This window comes from Ornithorhynchus anatinus, chromosome 10, assembly GCF_004115215.2.
Source record: "Ornithorhynchus anatinus isolate Pmale09 chromosome 10, mOrnAna1.pri.v4, whole genome shotgun sequence".
NCBI classification, from domain to species: domain Eukaryota; kingdom Metazoa; phylum Chordata; class Mammalia; order Monotremata; family Ornithorhynchidae; genus Ornithorhynchus; species Ornithorhynchus anatinus.
In genome coordinates this window covers 56,130,711-56,155,399 of record NC_041737.1, presented here as the reverse complement: position 1 = coordinate 56,155,399, position 24,689 = coordinate 56,130,711, and the positions used below count along the sequence as shown (strand labels likewise).

Below are 24,689 nucleotides of genomic sequence, written 5' to 3'. Positions count from 1 at the left end.
CACAGACAGACACACGCAGGGGGAGAGAGACAGACGGACAGACGGACCGAGAGAGCCCGGCGCCGGCCACCGGTCCGGCCGGCGATGGATTCCCGCAGCTAAGAAGCCCGGGCTCGGGCTCGGGCCCGGGCGGGCGAGCGGGCGGGCGAGCGGTTCCTTGCAAGGCTGTGCAAGGCCCGAGCTGCCTCCTCCTCCTCCTCTTCCTCCTCCTCCTCCTCCACCCGGGCGATGAAGGGCTCGGCGGCTCGGCGCTAAGCGGGCGTCTGCTCCCGCCCTCTCCCCCTCCCCACCCCCCACCCCCCACCCCCACCCCCAGCTCCTCCCCTCCCCCCCCCCGGACTCGCCCGCGGCTTCTGGCTTCCCGACGCTACCGGAGGTTGGTGGATCCCCCCCCCTTCCCCTCTCTTTCCCCTCCCCACCCCCCCCCACCTTTCTCCAGGGCTGCACGGGGGTCTGGGGGCGGCGGGGGGCTTGGGGATGGGGGGTCGGGGGAGGGGGGTCTGGAGGCTGCGGCGAGGAGCGAGCGGGGGTGGGGTGGGATGGGGCGGGGACAGCCCGCCGGCTAAAGGAGCCGCCTCCCCCTCCTGCCGTTTTCCCCACCCCTCCCCCTATCGCCCCCCACCCCCAGTTCGCCGAAGGGAGCCCCTCCCAACGCCCCCCCCCCACCAGGCGCGCGCGCAGACACACACACACACACACACACACACACACTGCGCTGGGTGGTAGGGAGACCAGCCAGTCCTTCCACGTTCCCCCCCGCACCTCCTTCCCTTCCTCCCCTTTCCTCCTCCCTTTCCCATCTGGGGAGTCCCGGGTTGGGTCCCGGGGCGATGGAAACCCCCCACCCCACCCCCTTCTCCCGCGTCAGCGCATCTGGAGGAATCCCCTCGTCCCGGGTGTCCACATCTGGAGGAAGTCCCCTTCCCTGGGTCACCACGTCTGGGGAACCCCCTAGGTCTGTCCATTACACTCTATCCACCGCCCCCCGCCGCCCCTCCTCAACTCCACCGGGTCAAGGGGTTTGGGGAGGGGGCCGCCGTCTTGGGAGGGCCGACTCTGGCCCACCCCTGGCCCCTAGGTCAGCCCATCTTGGAGGTACCCCTTTCCCCCAGAGTGAGCACTTCCGGGAGCACCCCCTTTTTCCCAGGCTGAGAAATGGGGGGAGGGGCACCCGTTTCCCCGAGGGGGAGCACTTCTGGGAGCGCCTCCTTTCCCCCAGAGTGAGCACTTTGGGGAGCACCCACTGCCTCTAGAGTGGACGCTTCTTGGAGTACCCCCTTAGGGAGCATTTCTGAGAACACCCCTTTCCCCTAGGGTGAGCACTTCTGGGAGCACCCTCTTTCCCCCAGAGTGAGCACTTCTGGGACCGCTCACCGCCTCCAGAGTGAGCACTTCTGGGACCGCTCACCGCCTCCTGAGTGAGCACTTCTGGGAGCACCTCTTTCCCCTAGGGTGAGCACTTTGGGGAGCACCCCCTTTCCATTAGAGCGAGCACGTCTCGGGGCCCTGACTGCCTCCCGAGTGAGCACTTCTAGGAGCACCTTCTTTCCCCCAGAGTGAGCGCTTCTTGGACTACCCCTTCCTCCCAGAGTGAGCCCTTCCCCATTTCCCTCCTAGTGAGCACTTCAGGGAGCACCTCCTTTCCCAGAGTGAGCGCTTCTCGGCTTACCCCCTTCCTCCCTAAGTGAGCACTTCTGGAAGCACCCCCTCCCCCCCGGCCCAGGAGCAGTCCAGCCGGGGAGCACCCCCCACCCCCCGTCCCCAGAACGAGCACGCCTGAGGGAGCTCCCCCCACCCCGAGGGTCGGCCCAGCCGGAGGGAGCACCCCGTCGGGAGTAGCCCTGCAGACCCCATAACGGATCCCCCCTCCCCGCCCCGCCGCAGGCCAGCGAGGCCCCCTCCCCGCCCCTCTGCCCCGCGGCCAGGATGGACCTGAAGGTGGACGAGGAGGAGGCGGGCGGCGTGCAACCGGTCAGCATCCAGGCCTTCGCCAGCAGCTCCACCCTGCACGGCCTGGCGCACATCTTCTCCTACGAGCGGCTGTCCCTGAAGCGGGCCCTGTGGACCCTCTGCTTCCTGGGTTCCCTGGCCCTCCTGCTCTGCGTCTGCACCGAGCGGGTCCAATACTATTTCCATTACCACCACGTGACCAAGCTGGACGAGGTGGCCGCTTCCCACCTCACCTTCCCGGCCGTCACCTTCTGCAACCTCAACGAGTTCCGCTTCAGCCGAGTCACCAAGAACGACCTGTACCACGCGGGCGAGCTGCTGGCCCTCCTCAACAACAGGTGGGTCCGGCGGCCGGGGGGGGGGACCCTCCTCCCTGCTTCTCCTTCTCCGGGCACCCCGTCGTCGTCGTCGTCGTCCCCACCCCAGGCTTCGGCCCTCACCGGTTTGCCCGGTCCCTGGGCTTGAGGAGGGGACGGTCCCGAACCGGGGCCCCGTCCCTTGGCCAGCGCGCCTGGGGAAACCCTTGTCCCGCGGGGTCAGAACATCTGGGGAGACCCATGTCCCCTGGGGTCAGAACATCTGGGGACACCCTTCGGGGTCAGCACATCTGGGAAGACCCCTGTCCCCCGGCGTCAGCACATCTGGGGAGACCCCGTCCCTCGGGGTCAGAACATCTGGAGAGACCCCTGCCCCCTTGGGGTCAGAACATCTGGGGAGACTCCCGTCCCTGGGGGTCAGCACATCTGGGAAGACCCCCGTCCCTCGGGGTGAGAACATCTGGGGAGACCCCTCTCCCCGGGGTCAGAGCACGGGTGGAGGTCCTCTTCCCCAAGGCGAGCACATCTGGGAAGGCCCATGTCCCCCAGGGTCACGACATCTGGGGAGACTCCTGTCCCCTGGGGTCAGAACATCTGGGGAGAACCCTGTCTCCCAGGGTCAGCACATCTGGAAAGATCCCATCCCCTGGGGCCAACCCTTCTGGAGAGATGCCTGTCACCCGAGGTCAGCACGTCTGGAGAGCCCCCCGTCCCCTGTCCCCCGAGTCCAGCAACCTGGAGAAATCTGTCCCCGGGTCCAGCATTCCTGCTAGACACCTCCCCGCCCCCCATCCCTCGACCCTCGTGTCCTGGCGTGACCTGTCTGGAGACGCAAGCCTCAGCCCCAGAGCCTCACACCTGGTCCGGGAGTCCGGGCCCGCCTTCTCCCGGACCCCTTCCCTCGGCCCTGGCCCTGAGGGGTCATAGACACTAAGCGTGCTCTCTGGCTCTCCCTCTTTCGCTCACGTTTCCCTGTGTCTCCCTGTCTCCCCCTCTGTCTCTCCCTGTGTCTCTGGTCAGGAGTGAAGGATGGGGACGAGGAGGAAGGGCAGTGCTGACCCTTGGCAGTGCCTCCCCCGTCCTCTTCCTCACTCTCCCTCCAAGTCCCCTCCTATCTTCCCACCCTGGCCTTCCGGATCCCCCCTTCTTTAGCCCGCTTCCCCCCTCCCCTCAAGGGGTGTCCCCATTTCCTCCCGCCCCGTGCTGTGAACCTCGAGGGGACCCTGGCTCCCTCTCTGTGCTCCTCCGGCCCTCCTGGTCACTCTTCCAGGTGGGCGCCGTGCCCAGCGGTGGGGACGCCCACTGGCTCTCCCCTCCACCCTTTCCCCCTGCTCGGTGGGGGAAGGGGGGGTTCAGGACCCCCCGGGGAGGGTTGCGGGGGTGGGGGAGAGGGAGCTCCAGCAAGAGCGTCGAGGTTTCAGGGGGCAGCCGGGACGGGGGGGGGTGACAGGTGGATGGAGAGAGGGAGGGCAAGTGATCCTAGGGGGGGAGAGGCTGGATGGGAAGGGGTCCTTTCGGGGGGAGGGGGTGGCTGTGATCCCGGCCGCCCCTCGCCCCTCGGCAGGTACGAGATCCCGGACACGCAGATGGCGGACGAGAAGCAGCTGGAAGTGTTGCAGGACAAGGCGAACTTCCGCGGCTTCAAACCCAAGCCCTTCAACATGCTCGAGTTCTACGATCGCGCCGGTCACGACGTCCGCGACATGCTGCTCACCTGCCAGTTCCGAGGGGAGACCTGCGGGCCCGACGACTTCAAAGTGGTCAGGGGGCCGGGGGGCGTGGGGGGAAGTGGGGGGGGGGCAGCGGGCCGCCCGCCGGGGCGGTGGGTTGGGAATGTTTGCTCAGAGTGGGGGCCTGGGTTTTCCAGGAGGGGCTGCTTGCTCAGAGAGAGGGGGCTGTCGGTTTGGGGAGCACTCTTTGCTCAGAGAGTAGAGGTGTTGGCTCAGAGAGAGGGGGCTGTTTGGGGAGCCCTGTTTGCTCAGAGTGGGGGGTATTGGCTCAGAGAGAGAGGGCTGTTGGTTTGGGGAGCACCGTTTGCTCAGAGAGGGGAACTGTTTGTTTGGGGAGCACTGTTTGCTCAAAGAAGGGGTATTGGATCAGAGAGGGGGGCTTTTTAGGGGGGCCTGTTTGCTCAAAGAGGAGGTGTTGGCTAAGAGAGGGGGCTTTTGGGGGGAATGTTTGTTGGGGGGGGTAATTGTCTCGGAAAGTGGGGCTGTTTGTTCAGAGTGGGGGGCTGTTTTTGCAGAGGGGGCAGTTTGATCAGAGTGATGGAAGTGTTTATTCAGAGTGAGGGGCCGTTTGCTCAGAGGGGGCCGGTTTGTTCAGAGTGAGGTGGAAGTGTGCTCAGAGAGGGGGGCTGTTTATTCAGAGAGTTGGACTGTTTTGCTGGGGAGGGGGATTATATTCTTATAGTGAGGGGAAGTTTTCTCAGTGAAGGGGGCAGTTTGCTCAGAGTGGAGAAGGAATGACTCAAAGTGAGGGGAGTTTTCCTGGGGGGGGGGTATTGGCTCAGAGAGGGAGGCGTTTGCTCAGAGACACCCCCCCCCCCCCGCTCAGCAAATGTCTCCCCCACCCCAAACTAGAGCCCCTTTCCTGAGCAAATTTCTCCCAAACTCCCTGAACCTTCACCCCTGACTCAGAGGAGAGGCTAGGAATTAATCGATCCCAAAGGAGCCAGGCCCCACAGTCCTGTATCATCCCCCCCACCCCTAACCCCGGAGCTGAGCCTCCATCCCCCTCCCTCCATCCCCCAGTGTTCCCGTTCATTCTGTTCTCTAAAGCCTTCTGCGACTGCCCCTGTCATGCTCTGTGACCTTGGTCCAGTCACTCAACCTTTCTGGACCTCGCTATTCCCAGAGTTCAGAAGGGCCAAGAAATCCTCCCTCTCCTAAACCTCTCCAGGAGGTGGAGGGCAGATGATAAGAGATGGCAAAGCACTTGGGAAACACAGATGTTCCGGGAATGAAGTGATTAATAGAGTGCATCGCCCTCGGTGGGTGTTCAATAAATACCACCACGCCAGTGAAGATGACGTCGACTCCTACTATTACTACTGCTACTAACTGATACTAGGGATGCGGTTACTGTGAGAAGTGACGGTTTCTGAGGAGAAAACGGCAGTTTCTGAGGGGGAGAGTGGGGAGGACAAGAAGTGGGGAGAAGGACAGGAAGTGGGAGAGTTGGACTCGACTGAACTGTAAGGTTCTTGTGAGCAGGGAATGTATCTACCGACCCTGTTCTATTGTACTCTCCCAAGCGCTTAGGACAGTGCTCTTCACGCAGAAGGTGTTCAATAAATATGATTGATGGATTGACCGGGGAGCCTGTCGGGGAGGAAGGAGGAGGCCCGAGATATCTTCGGAGAGGAGCGTCAGGGTCGAAGTCTTTGTGGGGAAAGCTCTTTGTGGGCAGGGAACGTACCGAAGAACTCTGTCTATTGTACTCTCCCAAGCGCTTAGTACAGTGCTCTGTACACAGTAAGCGCTTGATAAATACCACTGATTGATTGACGAGGACTGTTGGCCCAGTGGGACCCAGAGGGGGCCCAGCATGGCCCAGTCGGGGGTCCAAGAAGAGAAAAAGGAAGTGAAATTGGATTGACTCCCTTGTAAGCTCTTTGTGTAAACAGAATGTGTCCGTTTATTGGTATATTATACTCTCCCAAGCACTTAGTACAGTGCTTTTCACCCGGTAGACGCTTAATAAATATGACTGAATGAATGGTTTGAGAGAGGTGGGAGCTGTGGTGGACGGGGAGGGGAGAAGATTGTCTCCGATTGGCCGGGACAGGTTCTAAGCGGGCAATCTCACATTGGTCTATATTGGCCCCAAAGGGCTGAGCTGTAATGTTGAGATATGATTGGCTAAAAATACCTGGACGGGGTCTATGGAGTGAAGTCGAGGCACGATTGGTGGGTGGGAGGTGGGGTGGAGAGGACGGCTCCCCTTTGGCCGGTCCGTCCCGGCCCTGCGGTTGGCGGGGTAGCTAGAGAATGCTGTCTATGCCACCCGGCACCTTCTCCCCAAGCATCCGGCTAGGCCGGCCTGAGGCAGAGCCCCCCTGACCAGCCCCCCCCGGAGCCCCCAGACCTCTGGTGTTGGTCAGAGTGACCTCCAGGTGGGACCCGCATCTGTCTCTAGGGCCGAGGCCTTGTCCTTTCCCAGCTGCCGACCCAGGCCGCCTGCCCAGGCCCCCGGCCCCCGGCCGCCCCCCTGTGCCGGGCCCCGTCCGAGCCTGGCGCTTGCGAATGTGGGACTCCCAGATGTGCTCACAGCTTCGATCCCCCAGCCTCTGGCGACCACCCCGGGGACCTCCGTCCAGGTACCTGGGTGGCCCCTGCCCAAGGGCCAGGGTGGGCAGGCTGGGCCCGTCAGGGGGGAGGGGCTCCCCTTTCCCCATAGAAGGCCTGACGCTCCTCCCCTGGCACCACCAGCGAGGCTGAGTTGGAGGGAGGCCCGAGGACCGTCCCCTAGAGAAGACCACCCCCCTCCAACCTCTTCCACCCCCCCCCCCGACCCCTCCCCGCATCCTCCCTCTCGCAGGCCGGGAGACTGTTGCCAGGGCAACGGGCCTGCTGCCTCTCTCCTCTCTGGTCCTCCCAGCAGGAGGGGGCTGGGCCAGCCAGTGGGGAGGGGCCTGGCTGGGCTGGGGAGGGGGCTGACTGGCTGGGGGCGCCAGCTGCATGCTGACGCCAGGTGGGGGGGGGGGCAGGAGGCGGGATGGCGGGGGGCACAGGGAGCAGCTGCAGCGAAGCCTGGCCAACAGGCCGGCTCCTCCATGCCCAGCTGCTGCCTTATCTGTTCCTGGCAGCGCCCGAGCCGGGCAAGGATGTGGCAGGAGTGTAGAGCAGCCGGGGGCGGCGGGGGGGAGGGGAAGGGGAGCACTCGGGGAAGAGGGGCAGGACTACTGGTGAAGGGGCAGGGGCACTGGGAAGAGGGGCAGAGGTACTGGGAGAGGGGAAGGGGTACTGGGAGAGGGGCGGAAGTACTGTGGAAGGGACAATGGTCTGGGGAAGGGACTGGGGGCATTAGGGAGAGGGGTGAAGGGAGATGGTCCTGGGGGAAGGCAGAGGGGCTGAACAAGGATGGCGGACCCTGAGGAGAGGGGCAGAAGTGCTGGGGGATGGGCAGAGATATCGGGGCAGGGGCTGGGGGCACTGAGGAGAGAAGGGCAGCGGTGACTTAGAGGGTAGAGCGCGGGCCTGGGAGTCAGAAAGTCATGGGTTCTAATCCCGGCCCCTCCTTCTGTCTGTTGTGTGACCCTGGGCAAGTCACTTCTCTTCTCTGGGCCTCCGTTACCTCATCTGCAAAAATGGGGATGAAGACGGTGAGCCCTATGCGGATTTGCTCCTATTCATCCCAGCGCTTAGGACAGTGCTTGGCACGACTATACCCCTATAATGGTATTTTTCTGTTCAGCGCTTACTCTGTGCCAGGCACTGTGCTAAGCGCTGGGGTGGGTACACGCAAATCGGGTTGGACACAGTCCCTGTCCCACGTGGGGCTCACGGCCTCAATCCCCGTTTTGCAGATGAGGTAACTGAGGCCCGGAGAAGTGAAGCGACTTGTCCAAGGTCTCGCGGCGGGATTAGAACCCATGGTTTTCTGACGCCCAGGCCCGTGCTCTATCCACTATGCCATGCTGCATCCCGAGGTGTGCTCTGAAGAGATGTGCCTCTGTGTGTGTGTGATTGTATGTACGTTTCCCTTTGCGTGATGTGCTTATGCAACCATGTAGACACCATATAGACACCATGTCTGTGCTTGTGTTTGTGTGTGCAAGTTTCCCCGTGTGCACGGGGGTGTGTGAAGGGTTGTGTTGTGTGTTGGAGGGGTGGAGAGTCTGGCAGCGTACCCGAGGCTGTGTTCCCTCATTTTCCCCTTTCCTGGGGGGAGGGTCCCTGCGTGGTGTGCTTATACAACCCTGTAGACACCATGTCTGTGCTTGTGTTTGTGTGTGCAAGTTTCCCCGTGTGCATGGGGGTGTGTGAGGGTTTTGTGTGTGTGTGTGTGTGTGTGTGTGTGTGTGTGTGTGTGTTGGAGGGTTGGAGAGTCTGGCAGCGTACCCGAGGCTGTGTTCCCGCATTTTCCCCTTTCCTGGGGGGGGAGGGTCCCTGCGTGGTGTGCTTATGCAACCGTGTAGACACCATGTAGACACCATGTCTGTGCTTGTGTTTGTCTGTGCAAGTTTCCCCGTGTGCATGGGGGGGGGGGGGGGAGGGTTGTGCGTGTGTGTTGGAGGGGTGGAGAGCCTGGCAGTGTAGCTGAGGCTGGGTTCCCGCATCTTCCCCTTTCCTGGGGGGAGGGTCCCCAGCCCCCCGCCCCCTCCCCAGCCCCCAAGGGGCCATCGGGCGGTCGATGGCGCCACCTAGCGGCCTCCGCCGAGCCCAGCAACAACCCCAGGCCTCCCCTTCCTTCGTCTCTCCTCCCCCCGATCGTCTCTCCGCGTCTCTCCGGGTCTCTCCGGGTCTCTCCGCCTTCCTATCTCTTCCTGGGCTCCCACTCCCGAGGACGGGGATGGGCAGGTCTGACAGCTCGATCGGGACCCAGGCGTCCCAGAGCCCCCAAGCCCCTTGCAGGGGGACCCCTGTCCCAAGCCCCGGATCCTCAGAGCGGGATGGAGGGAAAAGGGGGTGCCGAGTGGGGGTGAATCGGGGGCCCGGGGTCTCCGCCTCACATTCATTCATTCCATCGTAGTTTTTGAGCGCTTGCCGTGTGCGGCGCACTGTACTGAGAGCTTGGGAAAATACAATGCAGCAATAGAGACACTCCCTGTCCACAACGAGCTCACCGTCTAGAGTCGGGGAGACAGACATCAAGAAAATAATAATAATAATAATAATGGCATTTGTTAAGCACTTACTATGTTCCAGGCTCTGTCCTAAACGCCGGGGTGGATAGGAGAAAATCCGGTTGGACACAGTCCCTGTCCCATGTGGGGCTCCCGATCTCACTGTACAGATGAGGTCACTGAGGCCCAGAGAAGCCAAGTGACTTCCCCAGAGTCACACAGCAGACAAGGGACAGAGCCGGGTTTAGAACCCATGACCTTCGGACTCTCAGGCCCGTGCCCTGGCCATTAGGCCACGCTGCTTCTCACTGCAAGCAAACACAATACAAGTAAACAGACATCGATATAAATAAATACAATTTATTTACATTCTTCCTCCCTCCTCCCGTCCCGTGGGAGTCCCCTCGCGGTCCCCGTCCCCAGCCCAGCGGGGAATGGGTTAAAGGTCGCCCCCCGCCCCAGGTCACCTTCCCGTTGCTGAGATTTTCTCTGCGGTGACGGCTCGGGTGTCTCAGCCCCGTCGGGCCTGGTAACCGGACCCTCCTGACGGCGGAGGAGACCGGGCCAGAAAGCGGGTGGCTGGAGCTGAGGGGCATCGCAGGCCCCCTCTGCTCGGCTCCTCTCGGCCCCCGGCCTTGGGGGGGTTTCTGGGATGGGGATCCCCCCCCCCTCCCCGAACTCCCAGATCCCTGGGTCTCTGCCCTTCCTCCAGCCTCAGTTTTCCTAGAGAGGGAGGGGAGATGGGCCTCCGCGGACCCCTCTGCGGGCTGGGTTGGGGGACAACAGGCTGAGTTGGGTGGCACGGGGCTGGGTCGGGGCACGGGGCTCTTGGGGCGTTCGGGGCCGTGTCGGGGTTCGGGTCTGTGTTGGGGAGGCAGAGCCGTTTGGGAGGTTCAGGGCTGTGTTGGGGTTCGGGTCTGGTTGGAGGGGGGCCCAGCGCTGTTCGGGAGGTCTTTGTTGGGGGACACTAGACCGGGGGAGCGGGGCACAGAGTTGGGTGGGGGGTTCAAAGCTGCGTTGGGGGTCGCTGCGTTTGGTCTGGGGGTTCACAGCCGTGTTGGGGGATACATCTGGGTAGGGGCCCGGGGCTGAGTTCGGAGTGGGAGAGGAGCCCCCCCCCCCCCCCATCCTTTCCAGGAAGCCCACTGGCCACAAGGCCCCCTCATCCGTGCCGGGAACGGCCGCGATCGACTCTGTGGCCACAGAGAAATCTCTCTAATGGGTTTGGCCATCCCGCAGAGCCAGAGGGACGGGGGGGGGGGGGCCGGGGCCGAGGGGGAGGGGGCGAGGAGGGCTGGGGTCCAGCTGCTGAGGACGGCGAGGACATGCCGGACCCCGAAAGCAGAGGTGGCCGGGCCCGGGGGGAGACTCTTGCCTCGGGATCTCACGGGGGGCGATGGGGGCTGCCGCCCTCGCCTCCCCCCCCCCCCACCCTCCCTCCTCCTGCCCTGAGAGGGGCAGACCCCCGCCAAGAGTGGGCTCATCGACGCTTCGAGGCCCAAGCTGCCCCCTCCCCCCTCCTCGGCCCCGCCCCCACCCCCCCTTTCCCTTCTCCCCTCCTTCCCTTCGTCCGTCCTTGGCTCTCTCCATCCTCCAAACGGCCGGGCCGCTCTCTCCGTCCCCTTCCCCTCGGCTGTCCCTCCCGCGGGGGTCCCGGGCCCCCTCCCCGAAGATGCCCGTCCAGATCTTCTGCTCCGTCTCCTTCGCCTCGGACGAAGGCCCCGCGGCCGGGTCCCAGGGGTCCCGGGGGTCCGGCCCCGACCTCTGCCCCCACGGCCAGCGGGCCGGGGACCGGTCCCCCCCGGCTCCCTGGGACGAAGGGGGAGAGGAGGGGTCTCCTCCGGGGGCCGCGGACCTGGTGGCCTTCGCCGGCGGCTGCAGCCTGCACGGGCTCAGTCACGTCTTCGTGGCCGGGGGGCCCGGGCCACGCCAGGCTCTGTGGGCCGGGGCCTTCCTGCTGGCCCTGGGGGCTTTCCTCTACCAGGTGGCCGACCGCGTGGCCCATTACGGCAGCTACCCGCGGGTCACGCTGCTGGACGAGGTGGCCAGCGCCGAGCTGGCCTTCCCCGCCGTCACCCTGTGCAACGCCAACACCGTCCGCCTGTCGCAGCTCAGCTACCCGGACCTGCTCTACCTGGCGCCGCTGCTGGGCCTGGAGGAGGGTGGCGATCTGGACCTGGGGGTGGGCTTGGCCCCCCCGGGCCCCGACGCCTTCTCCGACCAGCCCTTCGACCTCTATCGCTTCTACGATCGGTCCTGCCACCGGCTGGAAGATATGATGCTCCGCTGCTCCTTCCGCGGGGGGGTGTGCGGGCCCGATAATTTCTCCGTGGTGAGTCCGGGGCCGGCCTGGGGGGGCGAGGGTGGAAGAATAGGGGGGGGGGTCAGTCCGGGGGCCACCCACCCGCCAGCCCCCTCTAGACCCTGAGCTCCCCGTGGGCCGGGAACGGGTCCGTCCGGTTGTTCCACTGTCCTCTCCCAAGCGCCCAGTACGGTGTTCTGCCCACAGCGAGCGCTCAATAAATACGACTGACCGAATCGACCTCCCGGCACGGGGTGGAGGGTAGGGCCGGCACGGGCTTGCGGGGGCGGGGGGAGCATAACTGTGGTATTTGTTAAGCACTCACTCTGTGCCAGGCGCTGGACATCCCGGGGAGGCCGGCTGGCGCGGAGGACGCCGGGGGGGCTCGGTCAGCCGGTCCATCGTATTTGCGGAGCGCTTACTGTGTGCAGAGCGCTGTACTAAGCGCTTGGGAGAGGACAATATAGCAATAAACGGATTCGTTCCCGGTCCACAATGAGTTCACGGTCTAGGAGGTCGGGAAGACTGTTTAGGGGGGCCGGGGGGCCTTTCGAAGGGTGTCCCAAGGGGGCTGGGGAGCCGATGGGGTTCGGAGGACACTCCCCCCCCCCCCCACTTGCAGCCTCTTTGGCTGGAAAACACAGTCGGGGTCACTGTGGGGACGGGGCTCCGGCGAGAAAGGAGGGACGGTTGAGGCCTACACCCGTGACCTCCCCTGGAAGAGTTGGCCCCTGAGGGTCTCTGGACAGTCTGTGGCCTTCCCGGGAGGGCCAGATCTGGCCTGTTGGCCCAGACCCTGGATCTGGGAGTCTGCCCTGCCCGGAGACCCTCACCCTGCAGGCAGCGAGGGCGGTCACGGACGACCGGCGCCCCGTGACAATCCTCCATCGATCGTATTTGCGGAGCTCCGTACTAAGTACTCCAGCTCCAAATCGGGTTCCACCCGTCTGTGGGCATTCGGGCTGTGGGCGATCTGCCTCTTTCCCTTGGTCTGAGCGATTTGGTTCCTCGGGCCTGGGCCCAGGCTAGAGGAGCCAGGGAGTGCGGTTTCAGAGAGATGTGGGGCTCGGTGGACGCGACTCCCCCATTGGCCCAGTGGACCGAGGAGATTGGGGGGCACCTGGGGCCTTACCGTGGATGTGGGTAAGACACGAGGGGCGGGGGTAGGACGCACTCCCCGTCCCCCACTCCGGCTTCCGGAAGGGGGCTGGGAGCCAGGGCCCTGTAAGAGCCACAGGCCGGTGAGGCCTGTCCCCTCCCCGCCGAGACCGGTCTCCCCTAAATTTCCTCTGGTGGCCTCGGAGGTCAGCACCTCCCCGCTGCTCACAGACCAAACCTCCCCCTCCTCCCGTCCTTCTCCCGGGCCGTGCAGCTGAGTCTTGGCTTGGGGTGAGAGAGAGGGGAGGACCAGGAAGCGCTTAGTACAGTGCTCTGCACACATAAGCGTTCAATAAATACGACTGAATGAGTGAGTCTGAGGAAGGGGGCTCTGCCCCCAACCCCCAACCCCAACAACCTCAGAATCCAACCCGGACTCCCTTTCTCGTTCCTCCCCATCCACCGTCTGGCTTTCCCGAGGTGCGAGAGCCTTCTCCTCTGCATCCATTGACCCCACCCTGGACCTTGACTCTCTGCCATGCCTCCCCTGGGTCCCCTGGGGATGGGGGTGCGCAGGGGGTGGGTAGGCAGATTGGCTAGTAAGGGGGTTGAATCCTTGGGGGGCTGGCTCCTTTTCCCTCAGCTTTCTCCTCTGTCATTTCATGATCTCTCCACTCTCCCCACCCCGGACAACTCCTCCCCGAAACAATCCCACTCAACCAGGGTCTCGACTTCACTGGTTTAGTTCTGCTGTCTCCACAGCCCGGGGAATGCCACCGGCTCAGACTTAATCATAGACATGGGTGTGGGCGAGGTGGGGAGAGATTACTGAGGCTCAAGAAGTCATCGTATCAATCAATCAATCGTGGTTTGGGGGCGCTTACTCTATACAGAGCACCGTACTAAGCATTTGGGAGAGCCTGATAAAGCAATACAACAGAGTTGGTAGACACGTTCCCTGCCCCAAAAGAGCTTATTCCCGTTTCCCCCACCCTGCCACGGTTTTGTTGCTATCTCTGGTTTCCGTGGGGCGGGGAGGAGGAGGGGGGCGGGAACAGGGAGATGAGGAAGAGGATAAGGACTGGATTTAGCACCTGAGTCCTCATCAAGGGACCAGCTGACTCCCCCTTCAGACTGTAAGCTCGTGGTGGGCAGGGAATACCTGTTCATTGTTATATTATACTCTCCCAAGTGCTTAGTACAGTGTTCTGCACACAGTAAGCGCTCAATAAATACAATTGAATGAATAGAAGCGGGCAGGGGCCGGTGGGTGGGTAGGGGCGGAAGGAGCCTCTTTTCCCAAGCCCTTCTGCGTCTCCCTGACTTGCTCCCTTTATCCATCCCTCCTCCCAGCCCCACGGCACTTAGGTATATATTCGTGATTTATTTATTTCTATTAATGCCTGCTCCCCCTCTAGGCTGTAAACTCGTGCGGGCAGGGAATGTGTCCGTTTATTGTTCTAGTGTTCTCTCCCAAGCGCTTAGTACAGTGCTCTGCACCCAGTAAGGGCTCAATAAATACAATTGACTGACTGAGAGCAGGCAAAGTGTTCCTGGCCACCCTCCCCTGATGTCCGCAGGGATGGGATGGGCCTCGTGGGTGGAAAGGGGTCACAACAGTAGGGAGGATGGGTAGTGCAGTTTGGAAGTCATCCACATCATCAGTGGTATCTACTGAGCACTTTCTGGGTGCAGAGCGCTGTACTAAACGCTTGGGAGAGTACGTTCCCTGCCCACCCTGAGTTTAGTCTAGAGGGGGAGACAGACATTAATATAAATACTTGATGATATATAATTTATAGATATGTACATAAAGTGTGGTCGCTGGGGGGGCTCGGTGGGGGACGGTGAGAGCAGGGGATTGTATTGGGGGGGGGGGCTGAGGTGTATGGAGAGACAGGGATGAATGATGGAAAGGGCAGGGATAGTGATTCCTAACGCTTCTGTACCCTCCCAACTGCTTTGTACAGTGCTTTTTATATTAGAGGTTTTCGGTAAATGTTATTTATGGTAGCTACTAAGGGGTCAGGCTATCTTCTAAGGGATACCAGAGGCGGAGGCTGAGACATTCCGGAAAGGGGCAAGACTGGGGCCGGGGGAGCAGAAACTCCAGCTCCGTGTCTGGTAAGGGTCCTTAGGAAGGGTTAGAAGGGGTCTCAGAACGAGACGGGACTGAAGGGAAGGTCGTTAGGGCTGGAGATGAAGTAAAAGTGTGGCCTAGTAGAGAGACCCGGGGCCTTGGAGTCAGGAGACCTGAGTTCAAATCCCAGCTCCGCCAGTTGCGTGCTGGGTGAACCTTGGGTAAGTCACAACTTCTCGGGCCTCAGTTTCCACATCTGTAAAATGGGGATTCAATCCCTGTTCTCCCTCCCACTTAGACTGTGAGCCCCATAGGGGGCAGGGATTGTGTCAGACTTCATTATCGTGTATAATAATGATGGTATTAGTTAAACACTTTCTACGTGCCAAGCACTGGTCTAAGCGCTGGAGTAGATGCGAGGTAATCAGGTTGTCCCACGTGGGGCTCGCGGTCTTAATCCCCATTTTACAGATGAGGTCACTGAGGCCCAGAGAAGTGAAGTGACTTGCCCAAAGTCACGCAGCCGATAAGTGATGGATCAGCGATTAGAACCCACGTCCTCTGACTCCCAAACCCGGGCTCTTTCCACTAAACCACGCTGCTTCTCTAATCTTCCTCAGGCCTTACTTCAATGTTTGACATGTAGTAAATCTAGTAGAGAAGCAGCCTGGCTTAGTGGCAAGAGCCCGGGCTTGAGAGTCAGAGGTGGTGGGTTCTAATCCCGCCTCCGCCACTTGTCTGCTGTGTGATCTTGGACACGTCACTTCACTTCTCTGTGCCTCCGTTCCCTCATCTGGAAAATGGGGATTAAGACTGTAAACCCCATGTGGGACAACCTGATTGCCTTGTAAACCCCAGTGCTTAGAACAGCGCTCGGCACAGAGTAAGCGCTTAACAAATACCATCATCATCATTCTTATTTATTATCCTCAACAAAAACCATGGTTATTACTGGCATTATTGGTTGGGCCTCAGGTTGATCGATGGGAGTTTAGGATGGGAGGTTGGGGAAAATCACAATATATTCAAATAGGAAGGTTCTCAAATCAGAGGTGGGCGGTCTCAGGAGGGGCGGAGGGGGACGGGGTGGGCAGGCCCGGGGCCGGGGCTTCAGGACGGGTCAATTCTCTGGCTGGGCAGGCCGAGGCTTCAAAATGGGTGGGATTTCTGCCCGGGCGGGACCAGGGATGGATCTCTAGGCTGGATGGGGCCAGGGGCGAGAACTTCAGCGCTTAGAACGGTGTTCGACACGTAGTCCGCGCTGAACAAACAACCATCATTATTAACTCAAACCGGGGAAGATGGGGCGGAATCTCAGGCCGGCACAAAGTCTCAGCTGCCCCCTTTCATCCTCCCCACCACCCCAGGTGTTCACCCGTTACGGCAAATGCTACACGTTCAACTCCGGGAGGGACGGGAAGCCGCGGCTCAAGAGCATGAAGGGCGGAACGGGCAACGGGCTGGAGATCATGTTGGACATCCAACAGGACGAGTACCTGCCGGTGTGGGGGGAGACCGGTACGGCCGGACCCCTCCGACCCACCCCACCCCACCAAGCCCCTGCCCCCCGACCCTCTCCTCACGACCCAAGGGGTCGTTGGAGCCATCAGAGGGGCCATCTCTCTAGCTCCTGCTTCCCCGAAGGACTGGATGTCTCTCCCGACGGTCTCTGTTTCTCCCTCTGTGTCTCTGCTCCTCCCCTTCCCTCTCTCCCCCCACCACCCTGACTCTCCTAGGTAACCAGCTATCACTCTCCATCCCTCGCTTCTGCTCTCCTCCTCTCGCCCCGGTGCTCTGGGGCCTATAAATAGCCTCCTCCTCGGGCTTGCAGGCGGGCACCCGAGAACTGGAGGGCAGTGGGATGGACGCTAGACGGGAGGGAGGAGCCGGGCTGGAGACTGGGAGAGAGACGGTAGGGAAGACAGGGCCTGCCAGACCATCAGAGTCCCCCCCCTCCCCACACACAGATGATAATAATAATCATCATCACATTTGTTAAGCGCTTCCTATGTGCCAGGCGCCGGACTAAGCGCTGGGAGGTTGGACACAGTCCCTGGCCCACATAGGGTCCATCCCCATTTTACAGATGAGGGAACCGAGGCCTAGAGAAGTGAGGGAAGTCGGGATTAGACCTCTTGACCTTCTGACTCCCGGGTCCGGGCTCCATCCACTACGCCACGTCGCTTTCTCTACGGGATGGGAGAGATAGAGATAGAGAGAGATACAGGTGGGAGAGATAGAGAGACAGAGAAGGGCTGAGGTCTCCTGGAGGAGCAGGGGCTGGGGATATAGGTGGGGAGGGTTGGGCCAGGAGTCCCCCAACCCCCAAATTCCAAGGGGCTGGCCCAACTTTAGCTCCATGTTAGTATATACACACACACATTGATACACAAACACACACACCCTATCTCAGGCACCCGCACACTTTCGGCCACACACACACACACACTCCCACCATTCCCACAAGGATACACCCACCCTACCTCAGACACCCGCACCCCTTTCCCCATACACTTGCACACACCCTACACCGTGTAGACAAACTTCACACCATACACACGCCCCCACACTCACACACCATGCACACATATCTCTGAGGTCCACCATGCACGCACAGACACATACACGCACCAGAAACCACACCACGTAGACATACTTGGCACCGCACAAACACACACACCTCACACCAGGTACCCACACCTCTGAGGCCCCCCACGCTCAGACGGACGAACACACACGGGCGGACACACACTCCGTCATCGTCCCCCCGCAGACGAGACGTCTTTCGAAGCCGGGATCAAGGTCCAGATCCACAGCCAAGATGAACCTCCCTTCATCGACCAGCTGGGTTTCGGCGTGGCGCCCGGCTTCCAGACCTTCGTGTCCTGCCAGGAGCAGCGGGTGAGGAGCAGGCACTGCCCGCCGTCCTGTCGGGCTGGGTCAGCTGGGCCCAGGGGCTGAGGTGGGGTGGGGGCGGTGGGGGACGGCAAAAAGTCCGGGCCTGGGGAGAGAGGGCACTGACAAAGCGGGACTGGAATGTGTCTGCTCCCTCTATTATTATTATTATTGCGGTATTTGGTAAGCACTTTCTATGTGCCAAGTGCTGTTCTAAACGCTGGGGTAGATACCAGGAAATCAGGTTGTCCCACATGGGCCTCACAGATCCCCGTTTTACAGAAGAGGTAAAGGAGGCACAGAGAATAATAATAATAATAATAATGGTGGTATTTATTAAGCGCTTACTATGTACCAGGCACTGACCTAAGCCTCTGGGGTGGATACCAGCAAATCGAGTCGGACACAGTCCCCGTCCCACAGTCTCAATCCCCATTTTACAGATGAGGGAACCGAGGCCCAGAGAAGTGAAGCGATTTGCCCTAGGTCACAGCAGCAGCAGACGAGTGGCGGAGTCAGGATTAGAACTCACGTCCTCTGACTCCCAAGCCCGTGCCCTTGCCGCTCTAGGCCGTGCTGCTTCTCTGCTGCCTTGCCCTCTCGCAAAGGCTCAGTACAGGGCTCTGCACAGAGAGAGCGCATGGCCCGGGCCCGGGAGTCAGAAGGACCTGGGTTCTCATCCCGGCTCCGCCACGTGTCTGCTGTGTGACCTTGGGCCAGTCACTTCTGTAGGCCTCAGTTCCCTCATCTGTAAAACGGGGATGAAGAGCGTGAGTCCCCTGTGGGACAGGGACTGCGTCCAACCCCGACTGACCGGTATCTACCCCAGGGCTGAGGACAGCGCATGGCACAGAGTGAGCCCTTAACAGGTGATACAGTGATAATTATTATCATCATCGTTGCCCACCGATGATGATGATGACCGGGAGGGAAGGGGGAGGGATGGGGACGGGTGGCGGCCGGAGGGCAGGACACCTGGGTCCCTGCTGCGGGTCTGACCAGCCCGTCCCCTGGCTCTCCCTGCTTCTCAGCTCATCTACCTGCCCCCGCCCTGGGGCACGTGCAAGGCAGTCACCATGGACTCGGATTTCTTTGACTCCTACAGCATCACGGCTTGCCGCATCGACTGCGAGACCCGCTACCTGGTGGAGAACTGTAATTGTCGCATGGTGCACATGCCAGGTCCGTGGCCCGACCCCCCCCCCCCCACCGTCACCCACCCAACCTCTCGGTCCCGCCGTCCCGGGGGGGGGGGGGTCGTCCCCTGCATGCGGGGAGGTGGAGGCAGGGCTCTCCTGGGGGAGGGGGTCCCGCCCCACCCCGCCCCTCCTGGTCTTCCTCTTCCGCAGGGGATGCTCCCTACTGCACCCCGGAGCAGTACAAGGAGTGCGCAGACCCCGCCCTGGGTGAGTCCCCCCTATAACGCCCCCCTACACACACACAAAACCTCTCCCGGTCCTTGTGCTGCTCCGGGCAGGGAAATAATAATAATAATAATAATAATGTTGGTATTTGTCAAGCGCTTACTATATGCAGAGCACTGTCCTCAGCGCTGGGGGAGATACGGGGTAATCAGGTTGTCCCCCGGGAGGCTCACAGTTCATCCCCATTTTACAGATGAGGGAACTGAGGCACAGAGAAGTGAAGTGACTTGCCCACAGTCACGCAGCTGACAAGTGGCAGATCAGGGATTCCAACCCATGACCTCTGATTCCCAAGCCCGGGCTCTTTCCATTGAGCCACGCTGCTTCTCTAATCCTGGTAATCGCTTCCTATGTGCCAAGCACTGTTCTGAGCACTGGGGATCAGAGGTCATGGGTTCTAATCCCAGCTCCGCCACTTGTCAGCTGTGTGACTTTGGACAAGTCACTTCACTTCTCTGGGCCCGTTACCTCATCTGTAAAATGGGGATGAAGACTGTGAGCCCCGCGTGGGACAACCTGATCGCCTTGTATCTACCCCCGCGCTTAGACCAGTGCTTGGCACATAGAAAGCGTTTAACAAATACCGTCATCATTATTATCATAAGTTAATCAGGTTGAGCACAATCCCTGTCCCACATGGGGCTCACACTCTTCATCCCCATTTTACAGATGAGATCACTGGGCGATGTGAAGTGACTCGGCCAAAGCCGCACAGCAGACAAGTGGCGGAGTCGGGATTAGAACCCAGGTCCTTCTGATTCCCAGGCCTGTGTTCTAGCCGCTAGATCACGCTGCTCGTGAGGTGCAGTGCGCTTGTTCGAGTCTGTGACACCGAAAGTGCGCCTTGTACTGTGTGATTGTGGTTCTTCGTGTGGGGAAGGGGGCTTGAAAAGCAGCGTGGTCTAATGGGTAGAGCACGGGACCTGGGTTCTAACCCCGGCTCTGCCCCTCAACTGCTGTGTGACCTTGGGCCAGTCACTTCTCTTCTCTGTGCCTCGGTTACCTCACCTGTAAATTGGGGATTAAGACCGTGAGCCCTATCTGGGACCCGAGCTGGGTCCAACCTGATTAGCTTGTATACACCCCAGCGCCTAGTACATTCATTCATTCATTCATTCAATAGTATTTATTGAGCGCTTACTATGTGCAGAGCGCTGGACTAAGCGCTTGGAATGGACAAATCGGTAACAGATAGAGACAGTCCCTGCCCTCTGACGGGCTTACGGTCTAATCGGGGGAGACGGACAGACGAGAATAATAGCAATAAGTGGAATCAAGACAGTGCTTGGCACGGAGGAAATGCTTAACGAATATTATTAAAAAGAAGGTGGGGCGGGGTGGAAGAAGGATTCATCCATTCGATCGTATTTATTGAGCGCCTACTGAGTACAGAGCTCTGTGCTCTGAGAGTTCACCTCCTCCAAGAGGCCTTCCCAGACTGAGCTTCCCCTTTTCCCTCTGCTCCTCCCCCCGCTCCCTTCCCCTCCCCTCTAGACTTTTATTACCCTATTTATTTTTATTAATGAGGTGTCCATCCCCTTGATTCTAGAGAAGCAGCGTGGCTCAGTGGAAAGAGCCCGGGCTTGGGAGTTAGAGGTCATGGGTTCGAATGCGGACTCTGCCACTTGTCAGCTGTGTGACTGTGGGCAAGTCACTTCACTTCTCTGTGCCCTCATCTGTAAAAGGGGGATGAAGACTGTGAGCCTCACGTGGGACAACCTGATGGCCCTGTATTCCCCCCCCCAGCGCTTAGAACAGTGCTCTGCACATAGTAAGCGCTTAACAGACACCAATATTATTATTTATCGTGATTAAGTTGTATCGTTTCTGTCCGTCTGTCTCCCCCCATTAGACTGTGAGCCCGTCGGTGGGCAGGGATGGCCTCTAGCTGTTGCCGAATTGTCCATTCCAAGCGCTCAGTACGGTGCTCTGCACATAGTAAGCGCTCAATAAATACTATCACATGAATGTACTAAGCGCTTGGAGGAGTAAAATGACAGAATAGACACAATCCCTGCCCACAGTGAGCTTACAGTCTAGAGGGGGAGACAGAGATGAATAGAAAGAAAGAAATGACAGATATGGACATGAGCGATGTAGGGCAGGGGTGCGGGGGGGACGAATAAAGGGAGCAAGCGAGGAAGGGGAGGGAAGGGGCTTCCGTCTCTTGTCCAGGGGCTCAATCCACTCCCGCCCTCCGCCCGGGCAGACTTTCTGGTGGAGAAGGACCAGGACTATTGCGTCTGCGACATGCCCTGCAACATGACGCGCTACGGCAAAGAGCTTTCCATGGTCAAGATCCCCAGCAAGGCCTCCGCCAAGTACCTGGCCAAGAAATTCAACAAATCGGAGCAATATATTGGGTGAGGGGCGAGGCCCGGACCTCGGGGCCCGGGCCCGATCCCTGGGAGTGGGGCCTGGTGGGCGGGACCTTGATCTTGGGGGTCTTGAGAGAAGCAGCGTGGCTCAGTGGCAAGAGCCCGGGCTTGGGAGTCAGAGGTCACGGGTTCGAATCCCGGCTCTGCCACTCGGCAGCTGTGTGACTGTGGGCAAGTCTCTTCACTTCTCTGTGTCTGTTACCTCATCTGGAAAATGGGGATTAACTGTGAGACTCACGTGGGACAACCTGATTAGATAACAGACACTTCTCTGTGTCTCAGTTACCTCATCTGGAAAATGGGGATTAACTGTGACACTCACGTGGGACAACCTGATTACCCTGTATCTGTAGAACAGTGCTCTGCACATAGTAAGCGCTTAACAAATACCAACATTATTATTATTATTATTATCTTGATCCCTGGGGGTGGGGCCTGAGCCTTGTGCAGCACTGTACTAAGCGCTTGGGAAAGAACAATTTAACAGTAGATGCCTGTCCACAACGAGCTCACAGCCTAGAGATTATTGAGTGCTTACTGTGTGCAAAGCACTGAATTAAGCGCTCGGGAGAGTCCAGTGGAACAATAAATGGACACATGCCCTGCCCACAACGAGGATATTCTCATTCTCCTTGGCCACAGGGAGAATATCCTGGTGCTGGACATCTTCTTCGAAGTCCTGAATTACGAGACCATCGAGCAGAAGAAGGCGTACGAGATTGCCGGACTGCTCGGTCAGTGCCTGCTGACCCCGTCCCCGACCCCTCGGACCCCTCGGGCCCCATCGTGACCCCAGTTTGACCCTTTCTGATCCCCTAGGACCTCCATTGACCCTATCCTGACCCCTCTTCGACCCCACCGACCCATCCTGACCCCACCTTGACCCCACCTGGAAGCTCTCAGGCTCCATTGACCCCCTCCTGACCCCTAGGACTCCCACTGACCCATCCCGATCCCACCTTGACCCCATCCAGACCCCACTGACCCATCCTGCCCCAACTTGACCCAAACCAGACCCCAGGGATCCCATCCCGATCCCTCTTTGACCCCACTCGATTTCCCCTGACCCCGGCCGCCCCTCCCACAGGTGACATCGGGGGGCAGATGGGGCTATTTATCGGGGCTAGTATCCTCACGGTGCTTGAACTCTTCGACTACGCCTACGAGGTAAGTCCTCAGCACTTACGTATGTATGTATATATCTATGATTCTATTCATTTATATTGATGCCCGTTTACTTGTTCCGATGTCTGTCTTCCCCCGCTCTAGACTCTAAGCCCACTGTGGGCAGGGATCGTCTCTTTCTTGCTGCGTTAAACTTACCAAGCGCTTAGTACAGTGCTCTACACACCGTACGCGCTCAAAAAAGCAGCCAGAAGCAGCGTGGCTCAGTGGAAAGAGCCCGGGCTTGGGAGTCAGAGGTCGTGGGTTCTAATCCCGGCTCTGCCACTTGTCAGCTGTGTGACTTTGGGCAAGTCACTTCACTTCTCTGGGCCTCAGTTGCCTCATCTGTAAAATGGGGATTAAGACCGTGAGCCCCATGTGGGACAACCTGATTACCTTTTACCCCCTCCAGCGCTTAGAACAGTGCTCGGTGCTTGGCACATAGTAAGTGCTTAACAAATGCTGTCATTATCGAATGAGTGAATGAGTCCCCAACCGGGGCCGGGGTGAGGGCGGGGGAAGGGGGAGGAGGAAGCTGTTGGGAAGGGACGGTGGGGGTTTGCATCTGGACCTCCCTGCCTCGACCTCCCCTCTCCTTTCCTCTCAGGTCATCAAGCACAAGCTGTGCCGACGGGGCAAGTGTCAGAAGGAGGCCAAGAGGAGCAGCGTGGACAAAGGCGTGGCCCTCAGCCTGGATGACGTCAAACGCCACGTGAGGGACCGAACCCCCCTTTCCCTCCTTCAGACTCCCCCAATTCCTTCCAACACCCCCCCCGGCCTCCCCCAGCCCCCCAACTCCCCCCACCTCGTCCCCTTCCTCCTTTAGCTCCCCATCTAACAATAATAACAATAGTGCTATTTGTTAAGCGCTCACTATGTGCCAGGCACTGTACTAAGCGCTGGGGTGGATCCAAGCAAATCGGGTTGGACCCGGCCCCTGACCCACGTGGGGCTCACGGTCTCAATCCCCGTTTCCCAGACGAGGGAACTGAGGCCTAGAGAAGTGAGGCGACTTGTCCAAGGTCACACGGCAGAGCAGCCGAGGAGCCGGGACTAGAACCCATAATGATAATAATGATGATGGCATTTGTTCAGCGCTTACTATGTACAAAGCACTGTCCTAAGCGCTGGGGAGGATACAAGGTGATCAGGTTGTCCCACGTGGGGCTCGCGGTCTTAATGCCCATTTTAGAGTTGAGGTCACTGAGGGCCAGAGAAGTGAAGGGACTTGCCCGGAGTCACCCAGCTGGCTCACGGTCTTAATGCCCATTTTAGAGCTGAGGTCACTGAGGCCCAGAGAAGTGAAGTGACTTGCCCGGAGTCAAACAGCTGACAAGCGGCAGGGCCGGGATTAGAACCCATGACCTTGTGACTCCCCGACCCCGCGCTCTAGCCACTGCTCCATGCTGCTTCTCCTCTCTGATCCCCCCCGCCCTCCTCCCCACCCCTGGGCCCATTTTCCCTCCAGAATCCGTGCGAGAGCCTCCGGGGCCACCCCGCCGGCCTGACGTACGCCGCCAACATCCTACCTCACCACCCGGCCCGTGGCACCTTCGAGGATTTTACCTGCTGAGCCCGGGACCCGTTCGACCCCTTTCGACCCCGTTGGGCCCGGCCTCGACCAAAGGCCTCGGGGCGGGAGGGGAGACGATGGGTGGGGGGAAGAGGAGGGGGAGGAGGGGACCCCCAGGGGCAGCTCCCCGCCCCCCGCCCTCCCTCCCTGGGGACCCTCGCCCCCTCCCCACCGCTCCCCGTCCCTTGTTTTTCCCATTTTTAACAAAACAACAACAACAACAAAAAAGGAAACAAAAAAAAAAAAAAGAGAGAGGAGGGGAGGAGCGGGGTTTAGGGTCGACCCGGCCCGCCCCCTCCCCATCCTGGGCTCTGTCCGTTTGTCCATCCTCATTCTGTTTCCACCCAAGCTCCCCTCTCCCCTCGTCCTCTGCCAGCTGGAGAAGGTAGCTGGGGGGGGCTTGGGGGGAGGGCTGAGACCCCCAGCTCCCGTATTCCTCCCCTGCCCCCTCCCCGCTTTGAGACCCCCATCTCGCCCTCCTCCCGACCCCCAGGGAGGGGCTGAGCGGAGGAGGGGGGGAATGAGGAGGAAACTACAGGGGGGAGGGGGCTGCTATTCCCTCCCCCCCCCCCCGGGGGTAATCAGTACAGTCCCCTCCTGTCGGTCTGTCCGTCCTTCCCCCCAGAGGCCCAGGGGCTCAGGGACCTGGAATGCCCCCAGCCCCCCAATCTCCCCAGCCCCCGAAGTCCCATAAATTTTCTTATGGCGCTTTCGACCT

The 24,689-nt window shown here is 60.2% G+C and overlaps 1 protein-coding gene across 1 annotated transcript; it reads left to right on the top strand.

Annotated features, from left to right (window-relative positions):
* The first annotated feature begins 1,318 nt into the window (after window positions 1-1,318).
* On the top strand, window positions 1,319-24,071 carry ASIC1 (acid sensing ion channel subunit 1). The gene is made up of 12 exons (XM_029072775.2): window positions 1,319-1,452; window positions 1,885-2,288; window positions 3,832-4,027; window positions 15,905-16,055; window positions 17,311-17,438; window positions 18,464-18,614; window positions 18,782-18,838; window positions 21,066-21,219; window positions 21,877-21,968; window positions 22,322-22,401; window positions 23,006-23,110; window positions 23,867-24,071. Exons 2-12 carry the CDS (start codon window positions 1,927-1,929, stop codon window positions 23,969-23,971), a joined length of 1,581 nt encoding a protein of 526 aa, XP_028928608.1. The 5' UTR covers window positions 1,319-1,452; window positions 1,885-1,926; the 3' UTR covers window positions 23,972-24,071.
* The last annotated feature ends 618 nt before the right edge of the window (window positions 24,072-24,689 follow it).

Coding starts and splice junctions, on each gene's coding strand:
- ASIC1 (XM_029072775.2), top strand. CDS start 1,927: ATGGACCTGAAGGTGGACGAGGAGGAGGCGGGCGGCGTGCAACCGGTC. Junction 2,289..3,831: donor CTGGCCCTCCTCAACAACAG/GTGGGTCCGGCG, acceptor GCCCCTCGGCAG/GTACGAGATCCCGGACACGC. Junction 18,615..18,781: donor TCGCATGGTGCACATGCCAG/GTCCGTGGCCCG, acceptor CCTCTTCCGCAG/GGGATGCTCCCTACTGCACC.